Consider the following 16,871-nt stretch of genomic DNA (forward strand, 5'->3'; position numbering starts at 1 on the left):
GCCTAGGGCGGCTCAATACCAACCGGCAGGCAAGCGCCTCCTCCGCGGGGCTGCGGACTGGACGCCAATGATTCCCATTCCTCGGCCGGGCTCTCCAGGTGACCGGAAGAAGAACCCCTAGTGCGGGACTGCAATGCGCTCGACCGGCTCCAGGCGCGGGTCGCTCTCGAACCCTGGCATATAGGTCCAGCGCCGGAAAAGGTCCCGCGGTCGCCCAGGGGCCGGCTTTGGGGAGGTAGGAGTGGAACACACTTGGCCCCGTGACGTGGTCCAATCCCCGGCCGACGCCGGCAGTTTCTTCCCAACCGGTGGCTGGTCCTCTCTGCCACCTCCAGGACAAGGCTGGCGAGGGGGAGGGGGCGGGGCCTGGGACGTGGTCCAATGGGCACGCGCGCCGGGAGGTGGGGGCGGGGCCGGGCGCGCGGCGCAGGGCCGGGCGGCGGAGGCTCCAATGAGCGCGCGCCGCGTCCGGGGCCGGCTGGTGCGCCAGACGCCGCCGAGAGGTTGGTGGCTAATGTAACAGTTTGCAAACCGCGGGGAGTTGTGAAGGGCGCGGGCTGGGGGCACTGCTGACCTCGTGGGTACGTCCGTGCCGCGTCTGTCCCAGAGCTGGGGTCTCAGCAGCGGAGGCAAGAGGTAGCGGGGGTGTTCGGAGCTGCGGGCCGGCCACCCTTCCTAGGGACCACAGCGTGCGAGCTCTGGGGGCGGGTCGGGAGCGCGAGGGAGGGCCTCGCGGACGCCGGGCGCTCGGCCTCGCACCGAGGGCCCAGCAGCTCGGCCCCGGGTCTGCCGTCACGCGCTGGGGCAGGCCGGGATTCGTTTCCGGGAGTAGGAGCCGCCGCCCTCGTCAGGTGAAGCTGAGGTGAACACCGGGTACCGGATACCCGCCGGGCAGTGAACCTTACGGCCCGTGGCACAGAGTCTGTGTGCACAGTGGGGCCAGGGAGTGGGCTGGGGAAGGGGTGGGGGCAGGACAACCCGCAGGGATGCCGAGGAGGAGACTGGCCTTTCTTCCATCCCAGCCCTCCCCAACGTCATTACCTCTCTGTTCCCATCCAGGCCCAGCCTGGCACCGGCGGGGGAGCTCCAGGTGTGGGGAGGTGGTTGAGCCCTGGGCGGGGATCCCTGGCCGCACCCCAGGTGTCTGGCCACAGCCACAGTGCCACGGTGCTCCACTCGCTGCCTGTGTGGTGTACGCAAGGCTCGAGTCTCCTTCCTCTTGTCCTTTTAGCTTCTCTGTTTAAGGATGTGGCAGAGCCGAGGACCCATGCTCTTTCGCTTGGGCCTTTGTGTGGGCGCTGCTGGGATGATTAGAGTGGTTGGTACCCATCAGGAGGGAGATGGGGAGAAGTAGGCGTCTTTGCCCTGGGTGAGAATGGGGTAGGTATGAATCTTAGAGCTTCTCCATTCTGGGATGTGGTTCTGTCTTCTCTGCGGGCATCCAGTTTCAAGTGTTTTCTTTCTTCCCCTCCCCCAGGGGCACAATGGCAGCCATAGTCAGGAGGCAGAGGCAGAGGAGGCGAGTCTGTTGGGCCTTGGTGGCTGTGCTCTTGGCAGACCTGTTGGCACTGAGTGGTATGTACCCCAGTAGAGGGAGCAAAAGGATAAATGATGACTGAACGATGCGTGGTGGGAAGCGGGCATGGGGCTCTCGGTCAGAAGTCTCTTGCCTTGTTAGGTCCAGGGTTTTTGGCTTTTGCTATCTTAGTTTTCCCACAGAAGGTTATGCTTTGATTAGAGGGGGCCTCAGGAAGGTGGGGGAAGGGAGAGCTAATTGACAAACCTCTAACTCCTTCAGATACACTGGCAGTGATGTCCGTGGACCTGGGCAGTGAGTCCATGAAGGTGGCCATCGTCAAACCTGGAGTGCCCATGGAAATTGTCTTGAACAAGTGAGGGTGGCCACCGTGTTAAGGGTGGGGAACGAGGGAGTCTGGGCTCCAAGTGTGAATGTGTTCTTCCTAGTGCCCACAGCAGACGTCGGCGTCTGAGTGGTTATATGTGTGTGAGTGTCAAGGCTTCTGAGTCCTTCTGCTGCAGCTACCTGGGCCCAACATGTCTTTTCCTCAGGGAATCCCGGAGGAAAACCCCAGTGATTGTGACCCTGAAAGAAAATGAAAGATTCTTTGGAGACAGTGCAGCAAGCATGGTGAGCTAGCAGTCCCCCTTCCCAGAGTGGTGGGCAGAGGAGAGGAGATGGCAGCCCCCAGAGTCTGTTTCTTGATTAGTCTCTGTGATGTAAGAGGTAGGTGATGGTGGACTTGGGAGCCTCATACTCTGCTCCTTCTTCACCCGTCAGGCCATCAAGAATCCAAAGGCTACACTGCGTTACTTCCAGCACCTCCTGGGAAAACAGGCAGATAACCCCCATGTAGCTCTTTATCAGGCCCGCTTCCCAGAGCATGAGCTGACCTTCGACCCACAGAGGCAGACTGTACACTTCCAGATCAGCCCGTGAGTGTTCTGTTGAGGAAGGTGGTCTCAGCATCCCCGCTGGGCACCTCATTGGTGTGTGTTCCTGATTGTCCCACCTTAATGCCTGGTTTTCCATGGCTCAAACTACCTTCCCTCCCCTCAGGCAGCTGCAGTTCTCACCTGAGGAAGTGTTGGGCATGATTCTCAATTACTCTCGTTCTCTGGCTGAAGATTTTGCAGGTGAGTGGTCCAGGTGTAGCCCGTGGTGGCCAGGCTCCCTAGGATCTAAGGCAGTGATTCTCAAACAGGGGCAGTTTTGCCAAACAGGAAACATTTAGCAACATTTGAAGATAGCTTTTGGTTGTCACCTCTAAGGGGTGCAACTGACATCTGGTGGGTAAAGGCCAGGGATGCTGCTAATCATCCTACAATGCACAGGACAGCACCCACAACAAAGAATTACCTACTCCAAAATGTCACTAGTGACAAGTTTAGAAGCCCTCATCTAAGGTGTGGAGCTGGCAGGAGCCTTTTCTGTTGTCATCTGTAGAGCAGCCCATCAAGGATGCAGTGATCACCGTGCCAGTCTTCTTCAACCAGGCTGAGCGCCGAGCTGTGCTGCATGCTGCTCGCATGGCTGGCCTCAAAGTGCTGCAGCTCATCAATGACAACACCGCCACCGCCCTCAGCTACGGTGTCTTCCGCCGGAAAGATATCAACACTACTGCCCAGGTGAGCCAGGGAGACCTAACCAGACTTGCAGGGTGCCTGAATCTAAGGATAGAGGCCCCTTGGCCCCTTTTGCTTCTTGTTTGCATGGTGGGGCTGGCCCTTGGCAAAATGCACCTATAGCCTCCTCTTAGCCCCTTGGAAGCAGGTAGGTAAGCAGGCACCCTGAGTCTGGAAAGGTTACTGTGACCGTTGCTTTGATATCTCTACAGAATATCATGTTCTATGACATGGGCTCAGGCAGCACCGTCTGTACCATTGTGACCTACCAGACAGTGAAGACTAAGGAAGCTGGGATGCAGCCACAGCTGCAGATCCGGGGAGTAGGGTAAGTGGGTGCTTGGGGGGGCTTCTTGTGAAGACCCTCAAGTCAGGGATTTCTTCTTGGAGGAGCAATTGCTTTGCTTTCCTCCATAGTGCAGGAATGCTCTCCTGATTGAGGCATGAGTCATTGTAGGGGACCTCACACAAAGAGTAAGGCGAAGCTGAGGAGCAGGGGAGGACAGTTTGGGAAAATTGGAAGACATGGAACTTTCTAGACATTGTGAGGAATTCCATGGAGCTGCAGGCAATATGTAGGGTGTCAGATTCAATCTTGTTTTTGTTCTCTTGACATTTCCAGTTAAATAATTAACCCTCTTGTTTTCTTATTTCTTTTTTTTTTTAATTTTATTTTTATGGCCTGTGACATAGCCCTCAGGAGACCCTGAGAACATGTACCCTGTTGTCTTATTTCTCGAAGCCATCCTTTTCTGTCTTGACCATTACCATCCAGTCCAAGTTACCATCACCTCTTATCTTCACAATTAAAAACATCCCCCTGTTTCTGGTGATGTCTTCTTTCAGTTCTTTCTTCATATTGCAGCCAGAGGGTTCCTCTTAAAATTCAACCTGATTGTCACCTGTTTCTTTAAAAACCTATCATGGGCTCCAGAACTTTCCCTGTTCCTGTCTCAGCCCTGCCTTCTGCAGCCTGTCTGAGCCCTGAACCCTTTTGCTCTTTGAGCCCCAGTGATGCTTGCCCTCCTCTGGAACTTGCCACGCACTCTCCCACTTCAGGGTCTTTATGAACACTGTTGCCTCTGTCTAGAACGTTCTTTGCCCTCCAGCTAGTGAACTCTGAGCTCTTCAGTTCAAGTGATGCTTGCACTGAAATCATCCTTCAGGTTTCAGTTCAAGCATCACTTTTTAGGGGACTGTCCTTGAGCCTCCCTCATTAGCTTGAATGTCCCCCATGCATGTTCTGTGAGCATTGTCCCCTGACCTTTACAACATGTGGGGTAGTGATAATTTCATATTTATGTGGTTGTTCAACTTTTCCATAGCAGGAACTGTGTTTCTCTCCCCTCTGCCACTTTGTATTCCCAGAGGGAAGTACATAAGTGATGCTCAGTAAACACTGTTAAATGAATGAGTGGAAGAAGTGTCACTGCGAGGTGTCAGCTGTGATATAGAGTGTTGAGGGCAGACTGTGTGTCCATGCATGGGGCACTGGAGATGAACAAGGTCCCCTGAGATGAAGGAAAGCTGCCATGTGGGGATGAGAGTCAGGCCCCTATGCAGATATAGGGACTTGTGTTCTTCACTCTTTTCCTTGCTCCATTTTCTGAACAGATTTGACCGTACCCTGGGGGGCCTGGAGATGGAGCTCCGGCTTCGAGAACACCTGGCTGGGCTTTTCAATGAGCAGCGCAAGGGACAGAGAGGAAAGGATGTGCAGGAGAACCCGCGTGCCATGGCCAAGCTGCTGCGTGAGGCTAATCGGCTCAAAACTGTCCTCAGTGCCAACGCTGACCACATGGCACAGGTACCCACAAGTGGCTGGTTGAGGCTGTATTTGTCCCACGTTGAGAGTGGGGGATCCTGCCACTGAAGTGGGCTGCTTGTGCCTGGCGTGGCCCATGTTCCTCCCTCTGCCATATTCCCAAAGACCTGTTCTTTTTGTTTCTGTCCTACTCACCAAGAGAGCAGGACCTGGGCAAGAACCCCCTGACAGTGCCTATCCTCCCCCAGATCGAAGGCTTGATGGATGATGTGGACTTCAAGGCAAAAGTGACTCGTGTGGAATTTGAGGAGTTGTGTGCAGACTTGTTTGAGCGGGTGCCTGGGCCTGTACAGCAGGCCCTCCAGAGTGCTGAAATGAGTCTGGTGAGCGAGTAGGGGAAGATGGGAATGCCCCATAGGGAAGGGCATAGGAAATCCTTGGGACATCAAGGGATGAGTCAGTGCTGAGGAGGAGCATTAACTGCGTGCTGTTCCACCTCATTCTTCTCCACTGCAGGATGAAATTGAGCAGGTGATCCTGGTGGGTGGGGCCACTCGGGTCCCCAAAGTTCAGGAGGTATTGCTGAAGGCCGTGGGCAAGTGAGTGTGGGGGCTAGGGTATTGGGCTGAGTTCTGCCTGGGGCAGGGTTTTGGGTTGAGCAGCTGGAGGGCTGAGGGGAGGGAAGTCCCAGTTGCATGCTCCAGGTTAGACCATGCTGAGGCTTGGGACTTTCACAGGGAGGAGCTGGGGAAGAACATCAATGCAGATGAAGCAGCCGCCATGGGGGCAGTGTACCAGGCAGCTGTGCTCAGTAAAGCCTTCAAGGTGAAGCCATTTGTTGTCCGAGATGCAGTGGTCTACCCCATCCTGGTGAGTGAGCCTGACGGAGCAGGTGACAAGTTCCCTTTACCTCTCCCAAGTGTGATCTCCCCTTCTGTCTGCTGTAGCTCATCCCTTCATCTGTCTACTAAGAGGTATCCCCACCCCACCCCCATCCTTAGCCTTAGCCCAGAACCTACGTGGGTTCTCTAGTGTGCCTCTGTCTGCCTGATTTGTAGGTGGAGTTCACGAGAGAGGTGGAAGAGGAGCCTGGGGTTCACAGCCTGAAGCACAATAAACGGGTACTCTTCTCTCGGATGGGGCCCTACCCTCAACGCAAAGTCATCACCTTTAACCGCTATAGCCATGATTTCAACTTCCACATCAACTACGGTGACCTGGGCTTCCTGGGGCCTGAAGATCTTCGGTGAGAGGCGGGGGTGCTAGATGGGACTTTCAGGGAGCAGGAGGCGTGGCTGCTAGACAATCTGAGGACAGGGGGTGAGAGAGAATGTGGGCCTGCAGGGCTGAAACAAGGGAAGCAGGCTGTGGAGTTAGGGTTAGGTTGTAAGCAGCTCCTCTGGAGAATGTATCCATCCTTCTGAGTGTGCCCTTGGGGAGTGCCTCTGACACCTCGTGCCAGGAAGCCATGTAGTCTAGATGGGGGATGTGGGCTGGGGTGAGTCCCCCAGAACTCCTCTTTCCTCCCCAACCAGGGTATTCGGCTCCCAGAATCTGACCACAGTGAAGCTAAAAGGGGTGGGTGACAGCTTCAAGAAGTATACCGACTACGAGTCCAAGGGCATCAAGGCTCACTTCAACCTGGATGAGAGTGGTGTGCTCAGTCTAGACAGGGTAAGAGCTGAAGAAGACCCCGTGTGCACGCCAGGGCTCAGGCTGTGCCGACCATTTCCAAAGCAGGTTCCACGTGGTGTTAGGACATGATAGCCATAAAAAATTTAGGAATCAGAAAAATGTTGGCCATAAACAGAGCTAATCAGTGATCTGGTGCAGACCCTCTTATAGCCTATAAATCTTCGTGGGAATTGTAAATTTCTCAGAGGGAACCACTGAATGGTTTGAAGAATCTACTCTTTTTTTTTTTTTTTTGGAGACATGGTCTCGGCTCTGTCATCTAGGCTGGAGTATAGTGGCATGGCCATAGCTCATTCCAGCCTTGAACACCTGGGCTTAAATGATCCTCCCACCTCAGCCTCCTGAGTAGCTGGGATAGGCATGTGCACATCCTGCTAATTTTTTTTGTACTTTTTATAGAGACAGTGTCTCACTATGTTGCCCAGACTGGTCTCTAACTCCTGGGATCAAGCGATCCTCCTGCCTCAGCCTCCCAAAGTACAGGGATTACAGGTGGGAACCACTGTGCCTGGCCTCAGGAATCCACTTATTATTATTTCTTTTTTGAGACAGAATCTCACTGTGTTGTCCAGGCTGGAGTACAGTGGCATCTTCACTCACTGCAATCTCCACCTCCTGGTTTCAAGCAATTCTCCTGTCTCAGCCTCCTGAGTAGGTGGGATTACAGGTGCCTGCCACCACGCCCCACTAGTTTTTGTATTTGGAATAGAGATGGAGTTTCACTATGTTGGCCAGGCTGATCTCAAATCCCTGACCTCAAGTGATCCACCCACCTTGGCCTTCTAAAGAGTTAGGATTATAGGCATGAGCCACTGCTGGCCAGGAATCCATTTTTGTAAAACAAATCTGGGGGTAATATGGATGTAATGGCCCATACTGTTAAGTGGGGTGCTTTTGGGGAAAAATGAACTAGGTCCCTGTTCATGGAGGGCTCCTAATCAAAGGAGCTGGGTGACCACCTCCAAGTCCTTAGAAAAGGCAAGTGACAGACTAGGCCTACAACAGCATGGAGTGTGCATAAGCAGACACCCACTTTGGCAGGATGTTTGCAGGGAAAGGGTGGGTTAGCCTGTGTGTGTCTTCATTTTCAAACCGTTTTCAGGTGGAGTCCGTATTTGAGACGCTGGTGGAGGACAGCCCAGAAGAGGAATCTACTCTCACCAGTAAGATGAGCATGCATGTGTGTATGGGAGAGAATGTACTTGCATGATGGTTTGGGAGGTGGACAGGGCATGGCCCTTGGGAGTTACTGCTGTGGGCCCCTTTTGAGTCTGGGTTTTCCTCCCCCTAGAACTTGGCAACACCATTTCTAGCCTGTTTGGAGGCGGTACCACACCAGATGCCAAAGAGAATGGTACTGATACTGTCCAGGTGAGCTCAGGATGGAGCCAGGGAGCATGGAGGACAATGGGGGGTACAAGTAGTAGCAGCAGGGGAAGGGGCTGAGGATGGGCTGCCCCTGCCCCTATTAACCACTCACTCCTCAGGACCCTCTGAGCTCTGAGCTATTTCTTGACCAGTGCTCCCAAGGCCCATTCCGCTCATTCCAGATGCTCTTCCTTTGTCCAGCTAGATTGTCACAGTCCAAGCAGGTCATTGACCGTTTCCATATAGTGGTCACCTGTCCACCCCCATGCTGTATCTTTAGTGGTGAATGCCTGCCAGGCAGAGCCCAGGAGGTCGGCAGTGCTGAGCCAGGCTTTCTTGGAGGCCTTGCTCCTGATTGTTCCCTGGGGCGCCTGTGGTGTTTCTAGGAGGAAGAGGAAAGCCCTGCAGAGGGGAGCAAGGATGAGCCCGGGGAACAGGTGGAGCTCAAGGAGGAAGCTGAGGCCCCAGTGAAGGATGCCTCTCAGCCCCCACCCCCTGAACCTAAGGGAGATGCAGCCCCTGAGGGAGAAAAGGCCACAGAAAAGGAAAATGGAGACAAGTCTGAGGCCCAGGTGAGCTGTGGCAGAGAGAAGCCAGTGTGGACCCAGAGGCTAAGGGAATGGGTGCCTGCCTTGTTTCTGCCCCGTGGAGAATGTAGGAGGGCCAAGGCTTTTCCTGACATCCCTGACTCTTCCCACCCAGAAGCCAAGTGAGAAGGCAGAGGCAGCAGGGCCTGAGGGCATCCCTCCAGCCCCAGAAGGGGAGAAGAAGCAGAAGCCCGCCAGGAAGCAGCGAATGGTAGAGGAGATCGGGGTGGAGCTGGTTGTTCTGGACCTGCCTGACTTGCCAGAGGATAAGCTGGCTCGGTCAGTGCAGAAGTAAGTGAGGATGCTGATATGTGTATACATGTGTGCGGGGTGGGCAGGTTGAGGGAAGGCTATTTGACCCAGAGTCCCAGGTTCTCACCCACCCTCTCCCTCATCCCTTCCCCTCCTTTTTCCCATAGACTTCAGGACTTGACACTCCGAGACTTAGAGAAGCAGGAACGAGAGAAAGCTGCCAACAGCTTGGAAGCATTCATCTTTGAGACCCAGGTCAGTAGGCAGGAGGCAGCAGCTCCCTCAGGCTTACACCTGGCTCTGTGGGCCTTGCCCCTGGGCTTGTGGGTGCATGTGTTTGCATGTCCCCCCCTCAGGACAAGATGTACCAGCCCGAGTACAAAGAAGTGTCCACAGAGGAGCAGCGTGAGGAGATCTCTGGGAAACTCAGTGCCACATCCACCTGGCTGGAGGATGAGGGTTTTGGAGCCACCACAGCGGTGAGGGGCCTCTCAGGACATGGCAGGTGGAATGGGAGCTCTCCTTCCTCTGCCAGGGTCAGAGAGAGAGAGAAGAGCTGGGGCTTGAGCCCATAAAGAAGGACATGGGGCTGACTCCAGGCTCTGCTGTCATCCCTTCCACCCCTCTGCCCAATCCCACATCCATCAGATGTTGAAGGAGAAGTTGGCTGAGCTGAGGAAGCTGTGCCAAGGGCTGTTTTTTCGGGTGGAGGAGCGCAAGAAGTGGCCTGAACGGCTGTCTGCCCTCGATAACCTCCTCAACCATTCCAGCATGTTCCTCAAGTAAGCAGCCCCTGAATCCTTTATGCAGTCCTGCCAGGGCCACTTGTTCTCATTCCTACCAGTTTCCCACACCCAAAACCCCTCTTCCTGTGGGGCTAATGGTCTCTTCTTTGGCTTCCAGGGGGGCCCGGCTCATTCCAGAGATGGACCAGATCTTCACTGAGGTGGAGATGACAACATTAGAGAAAGTCATCAATGAGACCTGGGTAATCACTTTGTAAATACTTAACCAGATACTTAGCTGCCATCCCAGGTACTGTGGGAGAGGCGGAGAGATGAAGCCACAGCAGCCCCTACCACCTGGCTTACCACCTAATCTGAAGGCAAAAGATGTCCGTATTTGAGCCCACATTTGATTAGTCCCAAACAAGGGCCATGGCCACAGAGTCATCAGACTGGAGGAGCAAAAAACCATGAGAATAGAGAAAGCTGCTTTGAGGAGCTGGGATTTGAGCTAGATTCAGAACATGGTCCCAGGGTTTGGCTCTGTGAAACTGACTTGTCATATGAAGCAGAAACTGTTTTGGATATGTGGGGGTTCTTGAGCCAGAGCTCGGAAGTGGAGAGTCAAGAAAAGAGTATTTGGCCAGGTGCGGTGGCTCACACCTGTAATCCCAGCGCTTTGGGAGGCAGAGGTGGGAGGATCACAAAGTCAAGAGATCAAGACCATCCTGGCCAACATAGTGAAAGCCCATCTCTATAAAAATACAAAAAATTAGCTGGGCATGGTTACATGCACCTATAGTCCCAGCTACTCTTGAGGTGGAGGCAGGAGAATCTCTTGAACCCGGGAGGCAGAGGTTGCAGTGAGCCAAGATCGCGCCACTGTACTCCAGCCTGGTGACAGAGCCAGACTCCATCTTAAAAAAAAAAAAAAGGATTATTCAAGCGGTTTATTCAGTTGTAGTCACTCCAGTGTGGTAGGATGTAACCAGAAACATTCAGGTCATTGTGGAGAACCTCAAATGTTAGTCTCATGGGGCTGAGCCCAGGGGTGGCAGTGATTTGCAGTCTGAGGGAAGAGGCTGGTTGCGGGTGTGATTACATCTGGGACAGAGATGTCTGCTCTCTCCATGGCTAGCTCGGAGCCTCTCCTGGTCTCACCCACAGGCCTGGAAGAATGCAACTCTGGCCGAGCAGGCCAAGCTGCCCGCCACAGAGAAGCCCGTGTTGCTCTCAAAAGACATTGAGGCCAAGATGATGGCCCTGGACCGAGAGGTGCAGTATCTTCTCAATAAGGCCAAGTTCACTAAGCCCCGGCCCCGACCCAAGGATAAGAATGAGACCCGGGCAGAGCCTCCCCTCAATGCCAGTGCCAGTGACCAGGAGGAGAAGGTCATCCCTCCAGCAGGTGAGGGCAGGGTACCTGGCTACATGTTCTGCTGGACAGGGAGATGGCCTCCTTTCCCTCCTGGTGCTATGTCTCACCCCTAATTTCCTTCCAGGCCAGACTGAAGATGCAGAGCCCATTTCAGAGCCCGAGAAAGTAGAGACTGGTGAGTTGGGGCAACCATGGTTGGGCACGTGGATATTGCATTAGTCCAGGGGTAGGCAAACTGGCAGGCACAGCCTGTTTCTAGACAGCCCATGAGCTTAAATGGCCTTTGCATTTTTAAAGGGTTGTTTAAAAAAAACAGTAGGCAAAGAGACCAAATGTGGTTATATATCCTAAAGTATTTACTAGCTAGCTCTTCATAGAAAAAGTGGCCCCGCCCTCCCTTAGCCTCTTCCTCTCTTCTGAGGAGACTAACCTGTTCCTTCCCAAAGCAGGATCCGAACCAGGAGACACTGAGCCTCTGGAGTTAGGAGGTCCTGGAGCAGGTGAGGGTGGAGCAGGTGAAGGTGGAGCTGGGGCTACAGTGGGAAGCCTGGTGGGGTCTCAGGAAAACCTGCAAAGAACTGGGGTTGGTTACCTCTGTTTCACCTGCTGTGATTCCTTTGCTCCCCTCAACTCCCAGCAGAATCTGAGCAGAGAGAACAATCGACAGGACAGAAGCGGCCTTTGAAGAACGATGAACTATAACCCCCACCTCCGTTTTCCTCATTCATCTCTACCCCCTTCCCCCACCACCTCTATTTATTAAACATCGAGAGTCAGGGGAGGGGTTGGTCCTTCCCCCTGCTAGAGTTCCTTTTCTCACACCTGAGATTGGAGATGTGGAGAAGGAGAAGGGAGGGACAGCTAACTGGTTCCTTCTGCAGTAGCTCTGTGGCTAAAAACTGAAATTGTTCAGTTTCCCAGTCCCACTCTGTTCCCTACCCATATAGGCCCTAAATTTGGGAAAAATCACTATTATGTCTTAATTCTTTGCCTGTGGGTAAGGAGAGAATGGCTGCCAGTGGTTGATGGGCCCTGGGGATAGGAAGGGGGTATCTGGGGTTGCTGGGGAGTTTCCACTCTTCTCTGGTCATCCTTCTTTCCCTACCTCCCTCTCCCACCATGTGATCAGCGTTCTTTTGGGCCAGTGTCTGCAGATCTCGGTTACCAGGTTTGGTTTCTGAGTGCATATCTGTGCTCTTTCCTCCCTCTGCGGGCTTCTCTTTCCCTGAATCCCCTTCCCCATTCCCATCCAGCTCTCCCCCTGGGTTTCCTTGGCTTCCTGCTGCGAATTGGGCAGTTCTCTGCCCCTTGCCTAAAAGCCCATCCCTCTGGATTGGCCAAAGGAAATCTAGAAGGATTGTCACTCGAATTTCCAACTCCTAGTGGCCAGAGGAGGCAGGGACATAGTGAAGAAGGGAGCCCACCACCTGCCCGCCACCTCTCCAAGGAGGAAAGCCAGGTAGAATGGTTGGTATGGGATGCCAGCATCCTGCTGTCATCTGTCATAATCTACATCTTCCCAGGAGCCTGGTACCCCAGGTTCCTATGACTCCGTGCCACCTTTTCTGTTCTGCTCCTTCCAGACAGCCTTTCTCACCCCTTGCCTCCCCTGGGCTGACCAAAATGTGCTTTCTACTGTGAGCCCCTATCCCAAGATATCTTAGGGGACGGAGAGACCATGGTGTGAATGTAGAGATGCCACCTCCCTCTCTCTGAGGCAGGCCTGTGGATGAAGGAGGAAGGCCAGGACACCTAGGGAGCCTGTCCTCAGTATTCCATCTGTAGTGGGAGCTAGGGCTGCTGCCCCAGCACTAAGACAAGAACGAACCTGGCTGAGGCAGTCATTTTGTCTTTTCCTTTTTTTTTCCCTTCCTCACGTTGGCAGAGATGGGACCTAAGGGCCCCACCCCCACCTCTTCTGTATGTTTGAATTCTTTCAATAGCAGTTAATGCTGATTGGACAGGTTTGAGTCAGATTGTACTTCGCTCCATTGTTAATTGAGAAACTGTTTGAATAAAATATTCTTTTCTACAGTTTTTTGTGTTGTGAGTTTTTAAAAATAGAAAAATTTTTAAATAGAAACTTTGGGCCAGGCATGGTGGCTCATACCTGTCATCTTAACATTTTGGGAGGCCAAGATGGGAGAATCACTTGAGGCCAGACCAGCCTGGGCAACAGTGAGACCCTGTCTCAAAAAAATATATAGCTGAGTGTGGAGGTATGTGCCTGTAGACCCAGCTACTTGGGAGACTGAAGCTGGAAGGTCCCTTGGGCCCAGGACTTTGAGGGTTCAGTGAGTTATGATTGTGCCATTGTACTCCAGCATGGGTGACAATGAAAATCTCAAAAAAAAAAAAAGTGTGAATAATTGTATCACCAAAATATTAACACTTTGGACTTAGTTGAGGTTTGTATATGTATTTTTTTCAAATGGGAAACAATATTGGTTTTATTTTACTGCTAACATTATTTTGATTTCTATATTCCAGGCATTTTGAGGAAAAAATTTTTTTTTTTTTTAGATGGAGTCCTACTGTGTCATCCAGGCTGGTGCAATCCAGGCTAACTGCAATCTCTGCCTCCCAGGTTCAAGTAATTCTACTGTCTCAGCCTCCTGAATAGCTGGGATTACAGGCACCCACCGTTGTACCCGCCACCACACCCAGCTAAGTTTTTTTTTGTATTTTGGTAGAGAGAGGGTTTCGACATGTTGGCCAAGCTAGTCTCAAGCTGCTGACCTCAAGCAATCCACTTGCCTCGGCCTCCCAAAGTGCTGGGATTACAGGCATGAGCCACCATGCCTGACCTTACCCAGGCTATTTAAAGAAGAATTAACACTGGTACTTCTTGAATTCTTCCCTAAAATTGAACAGAGGGTGTACTTCAAAACTCATTCTATGAGCAAGAATTACCCTGTTACCAAAGTCAGATAGACACTGCAAGAAAACCATAGACCAGGCCAGGTGTGGTGGCTCACACCTGTAATCCCAGCACTTTGGGAGGCCGAGGTGGGCAGATCACTTGAAGTCAGGAGTTCAAGACCAGCCTGGCCAACATGTAGTGAAAACCAGTCACTACTAAAAATACAGAAATTAGTTGGGCATGGTGTCACGCAGTTGCACTCCAGCTTGGGTGACAGACTGAGACTCCATCTCAAAAAAAAAAAAAAAAATTCAAGAATTAGCTGGGTGTGGTGGCATGCATCTGTAATCCCAGCTACTGAAAAGGTTGACGCAGGAGAATTGCTTGAACCTGGGAGGCAGAGGTTGAAGTGAGCCCAAATCGTGCCACTGCACTCCAACCTGGTGACAGAGTAAGACCCTGTCTCACAAAACAAAACAACCCTCCCCACCAGCTAACATACTCAGTAGTGAAATACTGAAAACTTTTCCTCTAAGATCAGAAATAAGGAAGGATGTCACTTTTTTTTTTTTTTTTTTTTTGAGATGGAGTTTCGCTCTTGTTACCCAGGCTGGAGTGCAATGGCACGATCTCGGCTCACCGCAACCTCCGCCTCCTGGGTTCAGGCAATTCTCCTGCCTCAGCCTCCTGAGTAGCTGGGACTACAGGCACGCGCCACCATGCCCAGCTAATTTTTTTTTTGTAGTTTTAGTAGAGACGGGGTTTCACCATGTTGACCAGGATGGTCTCGATCTCTTGACCTCGTGATCCACCCGCCTCAGCCTCCCAAAGTGCTGGGATTACAGGCTTGAGCCACCGCGCCCGGCAGGATGTCACTTTTACCAGTTACATTCATCATAGTACTGGAAGTTCTAGCCAGAGCAATTAGGCAAGAGAAATACAAGACATCCAAATTAGAAGTACAATTATCTCTTTGCATATGACTGGATATATGTAGAAACCTTAAACCATGAAAAATTACTAGAACTAATAAATGAACTCAGCAAAGTTGCAGGTTACAAAATTGACATGCAAAAATTAGTGGGTTTTTTTCTGAGACAGAGTCTTGCTCTGTTTCCCAGGCTGGAGTGCAGTGGCAGGATCTTGGCTAAGTGCAACCTCCACCTCCCTGACTCATACAGTTCTGCCTCAGCCTCCTGAGTAGCTAGGACTACAGGTGTGCATCACCATGCTCAACTAATTTTTATTTTTATTTTTTATTTATTTTTTTGAGACAGAGTCTCACTTTGTCGCCAGGCGCCAGGCTGGAGTGCAGTGGCGTAATCTCAGCTCACTGCAACCTCCACCTCCCAGGTTCAAGCCTTTCTCCTGCCTCAGCCTCCCAAGTAGCTGGGACTACAGGCGTGCGCCACCACACCCAGTTAATTTTTGTACTTTTTAGTAGAAACCAGGTTTCATCATGTTGGCCAGGATGGTCTCGATCTCTTGACCTCGTGATCCGCCTGCCTCAGCCTCCCAAACTGCTGGGATTACAGGTGTAAGCCACTGCGCCCAGCCTAATTTTTTTTATTTTTAGTAGAGACGGATTCACCATGTTGGCCAGGCTGGTCTTGAACTCCTGATCTCAAGTGATCCGCATGCCTTGGCCTACCAATGTGCTGGGATTACAGATGTGAGCCACCACACCCAGCCAAAAATTAGTTGTATTTCTATATAGTAGTATGAACAACAAAAAGATTAAGAACTCTACTTACAATAACATCAAAAAGAATAAACTACATAGAAAAAAAATCAACCATGAAGACACAAGCCTCATGCCCTGAAAACTATAAAACATTGCTGCAAGAGGCCAGCCACAGTGGCTCAGTCTGTAATTCCAGAACTTTGAAAAGCTGAGGTGGGAGGATTGCTTGAGTCCTGGAGTTAGAGACCAGCCTGGGCAACATAGTGAGACTCCATCTCTACAAAAATGAAAATAAATTAGCATGAATCACTTGAGGTCAGGAGTTCGAATAATAAACTAGAGTGAATCACTTGAGATCAGGAGTTTGAAACCAGCCTGGCTAACATGGTGAAACCCCGTCTCTACTAAAAATACAAAAAAATAAATAAAAGTAGTTGTGATGGCATATGCCACTAATCTCAGATACTTAGGAGGCTGAGGCAGGCAAATCGCTTCCAGGAAGCAAAGGTTGCAATGAGCCAAGATCACACCACTGCACTCCAGCCTGGGTGACAGAGTGAGAACGTGTCTCAAAAAATAAAAAATTCAAAAAAGTTAAAATTAATTGGCTGAGCATGATGGTGTAACCTGCAGTCCCAATAACTCAGGAGCCTGAGGTGGAAGGATTGCTTGAATCCTGGAGGTCAAGGCTGCAGTGAACTCTGACTGCAACTGCACTCCAGCCTGGGCAACAGAGCAAGACCCTGACTCAAAAAAAAAAAAAAAAAAAAAGCCCCTGGACTTTATGAGCAAGCATATAATTAGATAAGTGAGCGCTATGCACCTGTTCAAAACAACAACATTGCTGAAAGAAATTAAAGAGGCTGTGGTGGCTCATACCTGTAATCCCAGCACTTTGGGAGGCTGAGGTGGGTGGATCACAAGGTCAGTAGTTCAAGACCAGCCTAGCCAACTTGGTGAAACCCCATCTCTACTAAGAATACAAAAATTAGCCAGGAATGGCAGTGCGTGCCTGTAATCCCAGTTATTCGGGAGGCTGAGGCAGGAGAATCACTTGAACCTGGGAGGTGGAGATTGCAGTGAGCTAAGGTTGCACCATTGCACTCTGGCCTGGGCAACAGAGTGACACTTCATCTCAAAAAAAGAAAAAAGAAATTAAAGAAGTCCTAAATAAATGGAAAGACATCCCATATTCATGGATTTGAAGACTTATTGCTAAAATAACAATATTCCCCAAATTGATTTAGACATTCAATGCAATACCTATCAAAATTCTAGCAGGCTTCTTTGCAGAAATTATCTGATCCTGAAATTCATGTTGAAATTTAAGGGATCCTAAATAGACAAAGCAATCTTGAGAAAGAACAAAGTTGGGTGACTCACACTTCCCAATTTCAAAACTTACTACAA

General features: G+C 51.4%; 1 protein-coding gene across 9 annotated transcripts; it reads left to right on the top strand.

The window, feature by feature from the left end:
• Positions 1-415: 415 nt before the first annotated feature.
• Positions 416-12,951, top strand: HYOU1 (hypoxia up-regulated 1). Of its 9 annotated transcripts, none has more exons than XM_032285250.1 (26): positions 416-503; positions 1,478-1,575; positions 1,799-1,892; positions 2,071-2,149; positions 2,300-2,454; positions 2,579-2,655; positions 2,966-3,147; positions 3,357-3,472; positions 4,759-4,951; positions 5,158-5,292; positions 5,426-5,508; positions 5,647-5,779; positions 5,968-6,155; positions 6,445-6,583; positions 7,707-7,767; positions 7,896-7,975; positions 8,359-8,544; positions 8,675-8,850; positions 8,979-9,066; positions 9,168-9,290; positions 9,460-9,593; positions 9,715-9,799; positions 10,704-10,944; positions 11,039-11,089; positions 11,361-11,414; positions 11,552-12,951. In XM_032285250.1, the coding sequence occupies exons 2-26, from the start codon at positions 1,485-1,487 to the stop codon at positions 11,614-11,616; spliced, it is 3,009 nt and encodes a 1,002-aa protein (XP_032141141.1). In that variant the 5' UTR covers positions 416-503; positions 1,478-1,484; the 3' UTR covers positions 11,617-12,951. The 9 variants fall into 9 exon arrangements, with proteins under 9 accessions (XP_032141141.1, XP_032141140.1, XP_032141146.1 ...); XM_032285249.1 differs by having other exon boundaries at positions 456-636; XM_032285255.1 differs by having other exon boundaries at positions 456-636; positions 11,555-12,951.
• The last annotated feature ends 3,920 nt before the right edge of the window (positions 12,952-16,871 follow it).

The sequence above is a fragment of the Sapajus apella genome, unplaced genomic scaffold (genome assembly GCF_009761245.1).
Source record: "Sapajus apella isolate SASKATOON/1434 unplaced genomic scaffold, GSC_monkey_1.0 scaffold16, whole genome shotgun sequence".
NCBI classification, from domain to species: Eukaryota; Metazoa; Chordata; class Mammalia; order Primates; family Cebidae; genus Sapajus; species Sapajus apella.